Source organism: Callithrix jacchus, chromosome 5 (assembly GCF_049354715.1).
Source record: "Callithrix jacchus isolate 240 chromosome 5, calJac240_pri, whole genome shotgun sequence".
Taxonomy (NCBI): Eukaryota; Metazoa; Chordata; class Mammalia; order Primates; family Cebidae; genus Callithrix; species Callithrix jacchus.
Window position 1 is genome coordinate 63896056 of NC_133506.1, and position 12245 is coordinate 63908300.

The window sequence follows — 12245 nt, forward strand, 5'->3', positions numbered from 1 at the left end:
CGGTGGGAGTGGGGCCTCCCTGCACTTGCTGCAGACCTCGGAGATCTGCTAGAAAACGTACAGTCCTACACCTGCAGCTACTGAGAAGAGTTCCCACTGGGAATGAGGCTTCGGTCAGACAGAAGGGGAGGGAAGAAGTCCTGTCTCTTTTTCAGAAGGGATTCTCCTGGGGACCGGGGAGGCAGAGCGGTTGGCGGGTGAGTGAAAAGCTGTGGCCCCGCTGGGCGGCCCGTGGCCCTAAAGGCAGCCCGCAGTCAACCTGCTGGCTTGTCCACATGCAGGTGGACACTGGAGGCGTGTCCACTGGAGGAGTGTCCATTTGTCCACTGGAGGCGGGGTCTGTGCCAGCCTCAGGGTGTCCAGCTGAGCGCCCAGGCCAGCGGATGACCGGGGCCTGCGGAGCCCCTGAGGACCTGCGAAGGCCCCCTTCCTCCGGACAGGCATGAGCGCCAGAACCCGCCCTGCTGAGCCAACAGGCGGCTGGGCCATACGAACCGCATTAACGATTAATAGTTTCCAGTTGTTGCTTCGCGGGCTCCCCGGGGCCTCTGCACCTCCGCAGGCTCCTGCTCCACCCGCTCCCTGACCGCCGGGTCTGAAGCTGTTAGCGCCTCCTGGGTCCCGCTGGGACAGGGCGAGGGGTCAACGCGCCCCCAGGGCCCCGGCGCGAGCGGGTCCCCGCGTCCACCTGTAGCGGGTCGGGGGCCAGGCCGGGCTGGGGTCTTTCCCGCCCACCGGTGAGGGCGGGGGACAGGGGGCGGGAGGGGCGGGGCCGGGGGCGGGAGCCGAGCCGAAGGGGCGGGGCGGGGCCGAGCACGGGGCGGGGGCGGGGGCGGGGGCGGGGGCGGGGGCGAGGGCGGGGCGCGCAGTGGCGCGCGGGCGGGAGGGCGGCGGGGCGGGTAGCAGCCCCGGCCGGCGTCTGCGCCCCTAGCTCCTCCAAGACCGGCTTCGGTGCCTTGGGCCCCGTCGCGCGCCGCCATGGTGGGCCGGCTGAGCCTGCAGGATGTGCCGGAGCTCGTGGACGCGAAGAAGAAGGGCGACGGCGTCCTGGACAGCCCGGACTCGGGGCTCCCCCCCAGCCCCAGCCCCAGCCACTGGGGGCTCGCGGCGGCCGCGGGCGGCGGAGGCGGCGGGGAGCGCCCTCCGGCCCCGGAGGCGCTGGAGCCCGACGCGGCGGCGACCCCCACAGCTCCGGTGAGTGGTCCCCGCAGGCTCCTGCTCCGCGAACGCGGCAGCTGTCGGCCCCGGGATCCCCGGTCTCGGAGCTCTGTGGGTCCCGGGAACCCCGGTCTCGGAGCTCTGTGGGTCCCGGGAACCCCGGTCTCGGAGCTCTGTGGGGCCCTGAATCCCCGGTCTCGTAGCTTTGTGGGTCCCAGGATCCCCGGTCTCGGAGCTCTGTCGGGAGCGCGTTCCTCACAGGGAGCCCAGGGCGGGAGCCAGGTGGAGCCGGTGGCTGGAAAGTTGTCGCCCGAGAGGCACGGGAGCCCCGGGAGCGCAGAGCCGTCTCCTCACTTCGGTGGAGGCCCCCGGGCTGCCGGGCTGCGGGGGGTGCCTGGAGGGAATCCTGGCCCGCCCGGACCCTGGCCGACACCCCGCGGTTTGGGCTCCTGGGGCTCCTGCCTCCTCCCCGCCTCCCCGCAGCGCCTGCGCCCCGCGATCCCCACCCCAGAGCGAAGGCCGCCTCCCCGACCTTCCCAGAAAGGTCCCGCCCCAGCTGCGGCCTCGAGGCCCCTCTTTGCCTGAACCCTGAGAACTTGCTGGCTGGGAGGCCTCTGGGCGGTGGAACCTTTTATTTTACTTTCAAGTTTTCACGGAAGGAAAAAGCTCGGCCTTATCTGTAGCCCTGGGAGTCTTTCGGACACCGGTGTCGCTGCAGAACCCGGGGAACCCACATCTGCCCGCGGTCTCAGCGACGCCCCAAGGGGGCTGCAGCTACGGGTGGGATGTCAGCCCTCCCCGAGTGAGGTCGGCGGCGCGCCACTGTTCCTGGGGACCCGGTGGGGGCTCCGCTGGGCTGGTGGTGTCGCGCTCCACCATGACTCTGGGTGGACATCAGGGCGGGGTCCTCACGTCCATCCCCAGGCGGGGCTGCTTCATCTCGGCCTTCAGTGCCCTCCCGTCCCGTCCCGTCTGGCCTCCTCATCCACCTGCCCCGGCCACAGGACTCACACCCCTCGCGTTTCCGCTGCGCCCTCCGCCCGCGCGCCCAGGGCCTCTCGCCTCCCCGGAGGAGTTGTGCTGGTCCCTCAGTGCCCCGCTCGCGTCACCTCCGCCTTCCTTGATGCTCCCCGGGGCCTCGCCAGCGTCCACGGCTGAGTCCCCCTCCCACAGTGGCTGTTCGTTCATATGTCTGCAGCCTCCTCTCCGCACCCACGCCCTGTCACCCCAGCCCCAGCCTGGAGCAAAGGCGGTGCTCAGGGTGGGCAGGGGTGGAAGCAGAGAAGGCGAGAACCGAGCGTCCTGGCAATGCCTGGAAGGCGGTGCGGGGTTCACAGAAGCACCCACCTTCTCATGAGGACACCTGGGAAGTGCCCGCTTCTGTTGGGGAGGGTCTGGCAGCCAGAGAGCTGGCGGGGATGCAGGGCCTACTGTGACTATGTGGGGACTGTTTGTAGAAGCTAATGCCCACACCTTATGTATCCCCCACAATTCATGCTCCACACAATTCACCCCCCTACAATTCAACCCCACACGATTCACCCTCCTACAATTCACCCCCCACACGATTCATCCCCTACAATTCACCCCCACACACGATTCACCCCCTACAATTCACCCCCACACGATTCACCCCCCACAATTCACCCCCGACAGGATTCACCCCCTACAATTCACCCCCTACAATTCACCCCCACACGATTCACCCCCCTACAATTCACCCCATACACAATTTACCCCCACACATGATTCACCCCCCTACAATTCACCCCACACACAATTCACCCACACACGATTCACCCCCTACAATTCACCCCCACACGATTCACCCCCACACACAATTCGCCCCCCTACAATTCACCCCCACACACGATTCACCTCCCTATAATTCACCCACACACAATTCACCCCCACACACGATTCACCCCTCTACAATTCACCCCACACACGATTCATCCCCACACACAATTCACCCCACACACACGATTCACCCCACACAAATTCACCCCCCACACACGATTCACCCACACACACACAATTCACCCCCCACACACAGGATTCATCCCCACACACACACGATTCACACACACACACACGATTCACCCACACACACACGATTCACCCCACACACACACGGTTCACCGTTAGACACACGATTCACCCCACACACACGATTCACCCCCACACACGATTCACCCCCACACGATTCACCCACACACACACGATTCACCCATACACACACGATTCACCCCCACACACGATTCACCCACACACACACACACGATTCACCCCACACACACGATTCACCCACACACACACACACGATTCATCCCACACACACGATTTACCCCACACACGATTCACCCCACACACGATTCACCCACACACACGATTCACCCCCAGACGATTCACCCACACACACACGATTCACCCACACAATTCACCCCCCACACACGATTCACCCACACACACACACGATTCACCCTCACACACACGATTCACCCCACACACACACGATTCACGCCTTCACACAGTTCACCCCCACACAATTCACCCCCCATACACAATTCATCCCCCTACACACAGGATTCACCCCCCACACACAATTCACTTTTCCAGACAGGATTCACCCCCACACACACAATTCACCCTTCCACACGGGATTCACCCCCCCCCACAATTCACACCCACACACACAATTCACTGACCTTGGTTCCCACCCACAGCCCCTCCTTCACCCTGGCCTTGCTGAGCCTCCACCCAGGCCCAGGACCTGGACCCTCAGGACCCTCTGCCTCTCCCATCCTGGGCCCTCTTGGCTTTCGCATTCCCACCCCCCTATTGACACCTAGTCCTGGTCTCAGAACTAACCTTCTAGCCTTCTAGAAACGTTTGCCTCCTTCTCTGTCCTGGGAGATGTGGGGGTGGGGCTGCCAACTCCATACCTTGGCCCAAATGCACATCCTTCTCTCAAATTAGGTAAAGAAAATGGGAGATCCCTGGTAAACAAAGGGCTTCTGGGCTCAGACTCTGCACCGTGTTTAACTTTGCCCGCTTAACACAAAGGCCTGGATTCCGGCAACCTGGTGAAAGCCAGCACCGAGTTCTAGAACCTTCCTGGTTAATCAGAGTCCCACGCAGTGACCCGGCCGGAAGTGCTGCTGTGCTCTGCTTTGCTGAGCATGCTGGATGGTGGAGGGCAACAGGGAGAATATTTGGTGTCTGTCTTTCTTCTTTTTTGACACAGTCTTGGTTACCCAGGCTGGAGAACAGGGGCACGATCTAGGCTTACTGCAACCTCTGCATCCTGGGTTCAAGCAATGCTCGTGCCTCAGCCTCCCTGGCAGCTGGGACTTCAGTCACCCGCCACCACACCTGGCTAATTTTTGTATTTTTAGTGGAGACGAGGTTTCACCATGTTGGCCAGGCTGGTCTCAAACTCCTGGGCTCAAGGGATCCTCCCACCTCCGCCTCCCAAAATGCTGAGATTACAGGTGTGAGCCACTGCACTTGGCCAGATTGAATCTTTAGTTGAAAAACAAAAAGTCCCCTGGTGGCATATTTTTTGTTTTGACCTTTCCTAGAGTGTTGCTGAGACGGAGCACTACGGAATGGAGGGTTCTGGCAAGGTGAGCCTTAGCTCACCAAGGTTTCCCACCGCATGGCCAGGGGCAGCGGCTGGCTGAAGCTCCTTTCCCACAACCTCACCAGGGGAAGGGGGCGTTGCCTTGCTGTGCTGATACGTCACAGGGCATGCGATGTGACTCCTCTGAGGCACATGGCACAGTCGTGGTCAGCCTGGTATTTGAAGCCAGACCTCTCGGCTCCCTGCCCAGTGCTTCTCTGGTGTGCCCAGCAGGGGGGACACAGATCCCAGCCAGGCCCATCAGCTGGAGGCTCAGAGCCACAGCCTCCTGTTGGCCATGCTTCGAAATGGCCTGCAGGGGCCAGGCCCAGTGGCTCATGCCTGTAATCCTAGCACTTTGGGAGGCTGAGGTGGCCGGGTCACCTGAGGTCAGGAATTTGAGACCAGCCGGGCCAACATGACAAAACCCCGTCTCCACTAAAAATACAAAAAAATTGGCCAAGCATGGTGATGCATGCCTGTAATGCCAGCTACTCAGGAGGCTGAGGCAGGAGAATCATTTGGATCTGGGTGGCAGAGGCTGCAGTGAGCTGAGATCATACCACTGCACTCCAGCCTGGGTTATGGAGTGAGACTCCATCTCAAGAAAAAGAAAGAAAGAAATGGCCCACAAGAGCTCTAACTGTGTTTTTCTCTGTCCTTAAGAATCCAGCGTCTCTGCCTCTGCCTCCCGGCTGTGCACTGAGGCTGTGCCCCCTGTCCTTTGGCGAAGGAGTGGAGTTTGACCCCTTACCACCAAAGGAAATAAGGTAAATATAGAAATGCAGCAGGCCCCACTTTTACTCTGTTCTTAACAGTTCATTTTTCATTTGAGATATTAATACTTATTATTAAAAACATTAGTTAATTGCAGAAGTGTGCCAAAGGTGATTAATAGTTTGGTGGGCCCTCTTTTTTCCCTGCATTCTGACCAGCGCACTATATAGACATGCTTTTTTTTTTTTTTGAGACGGAGTTTCGCTCTTGTTACCCAGGCTGGAGTGCAATGGCGCTATCTCAGCTCACCGTAACCTCCGCCTCCTGGGTTCAGGCAATTCTCCTGCCTCAGCCTCCCGAGTAGCTGGGATTACAGGCACGCGCCACCGTGCCCAGCTAATTTTTTGTATTTTTAGTAGAGACTGGGTTTCACCATGTTGACCAGGATGGTCTCGATCTCTCGACCTCGTGATCCACCCACCTCGGCCTCCCAAAGTGCTGGGATTACAGGCGTGAGCCACCGCGCCTGGCCCAGATTCATCATTTCATCAGCGAAGTCTGAGCTTTAATGAATGACAGTGGAGGAACAGTCCTGGCCATAGACATGCTTTTTACAGTAGGAATGAGATCGTGTCATGTGTAAAGCTCTGCAGCTTCTATTCTGCACGTCACATACCGTGGCTGTTGGAAGCTTTCATTTCTGTCAGAAATTAATTCTTCTTTCCAGAAGCTGCTGCCCCCGACTCCCTGACCTGCAAGCCCCTCTGTGAGGTAGTTCAACCTTATCCTATGGTACAGTTTCACTAGGCAAGTGCTGGTCTTTCCCTGGGAATCATCTCATTCAGGACTACCTGGAGGCAAAGATGCATTCAGAGGCTCAGTTAAGGACAGGCCTCTTCAGAGACAGGAGTTTTACTCTTAGTACCTGGTGGTTTCATAGCTGGAGTTTCGGTTGCATTAACACAAAGGCCCTTTGACATGGAACAAAGCAGAGGTTCGTCCACTTGGAGGTGATCGGCCGAGGCTTCTGTGCCTGTGAGACTTGAATTCTGAACAAAATGGGACCGTGACTTCGTGACGTCTGCTCCCACCGGCCCTTCACTACTTACCTGAGGAGGCGAGATTTTTCCATCTGACTTACAAAAGAATTCTGATTCTTACTTACCTGGCCATGGGTAGGGGCTGCTTGGGGGCAGTGCTGTTAGATGTATCTGTATGTGACACTTGTACACAGTTCAGTATCTACAAAGCCATAATAATTCAGTAAAATGCATGAAAGCTTTGCTTCTCTAAGAAAACTAACTTCCCGCCAGGTGCAGCAGCTCACTCCTGTAATCCAGCACTTTGGGAGGTTGAGGCAGGCAGATCACGAGGTCTGGAGATTGAGGCCATCCTGGCCAACATGGTGAAACCCTGTTTCTAGTAAAAATACAAAAATTAGCCAGCTGTGGTGGCGCACGCCTGTAGTCCCAGCTACTCAGGAGATTGATGCAGGAGAATCGCTTGAACTCGGGAGGTGGGGGTTGCAGTGAGCTTAGACTGCACCACTGCACTCCAGCCTGGGTGACAGAGTGAGACTCCAGCTCAAAGAAAAAAAAGAAAACTAACTTCTGGGCCAGGCACGGTGGCTCATGCCCGTAACCCCAGCATTCTGGGGGACTGTAGCAGGAGAATGGTTCGAGACCAGCCCAGACTACAATAGTAAAACCTGTCTCTACACAAAATACAAGAATTACCTGGGTGGCACACGCCTGTAGTCCCAGCTACTCAGGAGGCTGAGGTGGGAAGATCACTTGAGCCTGGGAGGTTGAGGCTACAGTGAATTGATTATGCCACCACACTCCAACCTGGGCAACAGAGTGAGAACTCTCTTTTTTAAAAAAAGAAAAAATTTAGCAGCATTACCTACAACAACAAAAAAGAAAACGAAAAAATAAGGCCGGTCACAGTGGCTCACGCCTGTAATCCCAGCACTTTGGGAGGCTGAGGTGGGGGGATCGCCTAAGGCTAGGAGTTCAAGACCATCCTGGCCAAGATGGTGAAACTCCATCTCTACTTAAAAAAAAAATACAAGAATTAGCTGGGTGTGGTGGTGTGTACCTGTAGTCCCCAGCCACTTGGGAGGCTGAGGCAGGAGAATTGCTTGAACCCGGGAGGCGGAGGTTGCAGTGAGCCAAGATCACACCACTGCACTCCGGCCAGAGCTGGACTCCATCTCAAAAAATAGATGATAGATAGATAGATAAGAGCTGATTGATCCCTGGAGGAGACAGAGAAACTGGTCCCCACCCTGTGGAGCAGTGGAATCCACCTCATTACATAATTACAATGACAGCGCTTGCCTTGCTCTGTGGAACGCTCCACCCATTTATTATCAAGCCTCCTTTACGGAAAGGAAACGGAGGCTGGGGGAGTGAAGTGACTTGGTGACGGTCTTAGCTCATGTGAGTGGGAGCAGGACCCAGGGCTGCCACCCACAGTGGCTGAAGGGATGCGGGGTGGGCTTTGGAAGCCTGCACCCTGCGTTTGAATCCTGACTCCACCACTCAGTGGCACCGTGACCTGCACCTCAGCACCTCGGTTCCTCTCTCAGGCTTGTTGGGAAGATTAAATTGGAAAGCACTTGAAGGAGTTCCTGGCACACAGTAAGTGTTTTCTAGACCCTACGACCCTGTGCTGCTGTTCCATGGAGCGGCCATGTTTCTGCATGTGCAACCAGAGATGACTCCAGGTCACGGTAGGGACCCCGAGCCCCTGGCTAGAGGAGCAGCTTCACGCAGCCTTGTGTCTCCCACCAGGTACACGTCCTCGGTCACATACGACTCGGAGCGACACTTCATGGACGGCGTGCAGCTGCCCCTGGGCCTGGCCGTGGCCTCCTGCAGCCAGACAGTCACTTGCCTCCCCAACTGCACGTGGCGCAACTACAAGGCTGAGGTGCGGCTGGAGCTGCGCCACAAGCCCTCACGCTTCCTCAGCACCACCATCGTCTACGGCAAGTACCCCAAGACCGTCTACACCACCACCCTGGATTACAACTGCCGCAAGACGCTGAGGCGGTTTCTATCCAGCGTGGAGCTCGAAGCCGCGGAGCTCCTGGGCAGCGACGACCTCTCGGATGAATGCTGACTCGGCAGGCTGGGCTGGGGCTGGGCGGCTCTTCCTCTGCCCTGCCCCCGACCTCTCCAGGCTGGGTGGGGTTAGGGTTAGGGTTGGGGGGACCGGCTCTTCCACTGCTCCTGACCTGACAGATGACTGGGCAGGCTGGGCTGGGGTCAGGGTTAGGGTTGGGGGACTGGCTCTTCCGCTGCCCTGCCCCCGACCTCTCGCATGACTTGGCAGGCTGCACTGGGGTCAGACGGCTTTTCCACTGCCCCCAGCTACCGTGGCCAAGCCCGGCAGCCTTGTCCTTCATGTCATTCTAGCCCCAGAGGAGTCTAACCTAGAGATACCTCCAAGTCTGGGGAAGAAACAAAATCACTGCATCCCATAATGACTGGGATCTTTGTGTTTTAATTTCAAGCTGTTTTTGAAAGGAGTGTTTGTCCTGCTTTGCTGCTGTAGTGTTTCCCCAAAGTCTCCATCTGATGAGGCGATAAAAAAGCCATGAGGACGGCCAGAAAGCAGCAGTGGTCTGGGATGGGAGGGAGGGAAGCTCCCCGTCCACTGGTCAGTTCCTCAGAAGAAGAGCATGGAAATGTCCCGGGATGGAAAGTGAGATTTAAGGAATTTCAGCTGCTGGGTTTTCACTGCACAAAAGTGGTGCTAATTCAGTAACCGGTGGCGCGTGGGGTCTAATCCGTGGAGAGCTGAGCTCTGTCCTGTGTGTTTAAATTCCCACCTCCTTTTGTTTCCTGTTACCTGAACTCCTGTAATTCCCTAAATCTTTTTCAATATAACAACAACAGCAAAAAAAAAACAAACCCAAACCACAATATAAGATGCCTTAAAAAAAATTAAAGGTTGGCCATGCTGTCGCCTGCTCCGGGAGGGCCAGGCCGATGGGCGGCAGGTTTGGGAGCGGAGGCTCTGGTTCCGGTCAGTTCCCAGCGCAGGCTTTGGCAGAACGCCTGGAACCCTTGGCCTCTGGTGACGGTCTCCGCAGGCTTCCGAGGCTCTCCTGATGTTTTGGGGCTTCAGAATACTTTCCAATTTTCTCACCAGGCACAACGGAGAGGAGGGCTCCTTTTTTTTTTTTTTTTTTTTTTTTTTAAGAGAAACAGCGTTCTAAGAGTATGCTTGAAAAACACACCTTTTGGGAGTCCATGAGGGGAGAGGACACTTGGGGCAGGAACCGGCGGCTCTGACCGGAGAGGCCCAGGCGAGGCTGATGATGACCACATTATCTTGAGAGGGGCCGGGCTTGACTCATTCTTAGGACTTCAATGGCTTCAGAATTGGCGGGATTCTGCCAGTGCCTTAGGACTAATGCAAAAAGCAGTGAAGGCCCCTGTGGTGGCTCGTGCCTGTAGTCCCAGCTACTTGGGGAAACTGAGGCAGGGGGAGCTCTTGAGCCTGAGAATTCGAGACCAGTCTGAGCAATAGAGTGAGCTTCCATCTCTAAAAGAAAAAAGGGCGACGACATCTGTGCCCCTGACACCAGCCAAGCTAAGCTGAATTGAAGTAGGGAATGGCGCCAAAACCTGGCCGCTGTCACGATGGCCTGTGTCCCTCTTATGCCACTGTTCGAGTCGAAGCGACAGTCAACTGAAGCTGGAGTCAACTGAAGATGTTCCCGAGGTCGGTGTGAATTCGGCTGACCTGGCCCAGCGGTGGGGCCGGGACCAGGGTTCGAGACCCCAGCCCTGCCTCCCGCTGCCCGCGCCCCCGGCCCCTGCTCCTTAGAACCTTCCACCTATCCCTGCGGTGTTTGAGTAAAGAAAGCGGCGGACGGTTTTTTTTCTTCCAATATTGGAAAGAACAAACTAGATACTTCCTTTGAATCCACCCAGATTATGTCAAGCTCCCGAGGCCTGCTGAGCGCCGTGAGCTCCTCGTCCGCCGTGGCTCCGGTTTCCGTGGACGCTTTCCATCTGCCCGGACGCAGTGCCCGGAACCAAGGCGGGGACTCTGCGGGGATAATGCCTCTTCTGCGTCTGCGGTGGTGGAGGTGGAGAGTCACGCTGTCCTCTGCGGACAGCAGCGTTCGATCTGCTGTGCCCCTAACGGACGCGACGGCGCCGTGGACAAGGCCTGCGGTCACTTTGGTGGCTCCAGCTTCCGGGTGAAGCTCAGCTGGGACCCAGTGAGGGGCACTCGGGGCCCCAGTGGCTCCTCATAGTCACGTGCAGAGTGAAAAATGCTTCCTGTGGTTGATGGAGCAAGTGCCACGATAACAATGGATTTTTCTGTCTGATTTCATGTTGTGAAGTGGTCAGTGTAATTTTTAGGTAATGTTAGGGGGTCCTCAAGGCCTTGCTCTGCCCCCTGTTTCCACTTAGTGGAAACAGGACCCGCTGTGTGGCAGGCGTGGGAGTCACGTGTTCTCCGGTGTCCTTAGGAGACTCTCTTTTGTCTTAGGGGACTGTTAAGTTCAGGCAAATCACCTAGGTGTGGAGAGAGTCTGAAATTCATCAGTAAAGTAAGTGGGAGTGAGCGATTGTGAATGTGTAATGCAAATGGAAAGCCTGGTGTTATTGTGTTAAAGTTATTCACTAGGGAGCAGCTGTAGTTATTTCCAACCCTCCTTCTCTCCAAACCTGCTTTGCTGACAGCTGCAGAAAAGGAAGCGTGTGAGGAAAATGGAACCTGTCAGGGTGGGTCGGAGGCGTCTGTCCATTGTTCGTTTGCAGGGTGGAAGCAGTGAGGTTTCAGACCCACTGATTAAAAACACACATTCCCAAGTGTATGTGAGAGACACTGTTTATTTGTTAATTAAAAAGCGTTTTTCTCTGTCTCTTAAATCATGGCTTTCAGGTAATAAGGATACTTTTAGCGAAAAGTTGTTTTCCTTTCAAACCACAGACCTTTTAAAAAGACTTTAATTTGAGCGAATACCTTTCTATTTGACACTTTCCCTGTTTCTGACCTTAGGAAACCAGAAAACGTTTGACAGACGCAATGTTTTCAATTGACCTTTGATACCTGTTGTGCTCCCTTTCGCTTTGTGACTTCTCCATTTAACAATAAATTATCTGAAAAACAAAACTTCGAGAGATGTTTATTTTTAAGTAAAATTATGTTTCATTAAGCAAAATGAGAAAAACAGCTCCTCATCTTGAGAAATTTTAAGACGTAATTATATTTAACAATCTAAATCTACAAGTACAAGATTTTCCAAGGGTGGCTGAGCATGGGGGCTCACACCTATAATCCCAGCGCTTCACAAGGCCAAGGCTGGAGGCCAGGAGTTCGAGATCAGCCTTGGCAATGTAGCATGACCTCACCTTTACAAAAATTAAAGAGGAAAGTGGCCGGTTGTGGTGGCTCACGTCTGTAACCCCAGCACTTTGGGAGGCCAGAGGCAGGTGGATTGCCTGAGGTAAAGAGTTCGAGACCAACCTGACCAATATGGTGAAACCCCGTCTCTACTGCAAATACCAAAATTAGGCAGCGCAGTGGCAGGTGCCTTTAATACCAGCTACTTGGGAGGCTGAGGCAGGAGAATCGCTTGAACCCGGCAGGTGGAGGTTTCAGTGAGCCGAGATTGTACCACTGCACTCCAGCCTGGGCAATGGAGTGAGACTCCATCTCAAAAATAAATAAATAAATAAAATAATAAAAATAAATAATTTCTGTGGCTTGC

General features: G+C 55.8%; 1 protein-coding gene across 1 annotated transcript; it reads left to right on the forward strand.

Moving 5' to 3' along the window:
• The first annotated feature begins 917 nt into the window (after positions 1–917).
• Positions 918–11647, forward strand: RFLNB (refilin B). The gene is made up of 3 exons (XM_035299270.3): positions 918–1194; positions 5450–5553; positions 8299–11647. The coding sequence occupies exons 1-3, from the start codon at positions 979–981 to the stop codon at positions 8627–8629; spliced, it is 651 nt and encodes a 216-aa protein (XP_035155161.1). The 5' UTR covers positions 918–978; the 3' UTR covers positions 8630–11647.
• The last annotated feature ends 598 nt before the right edge of the window (positions 11648–12245 follow it).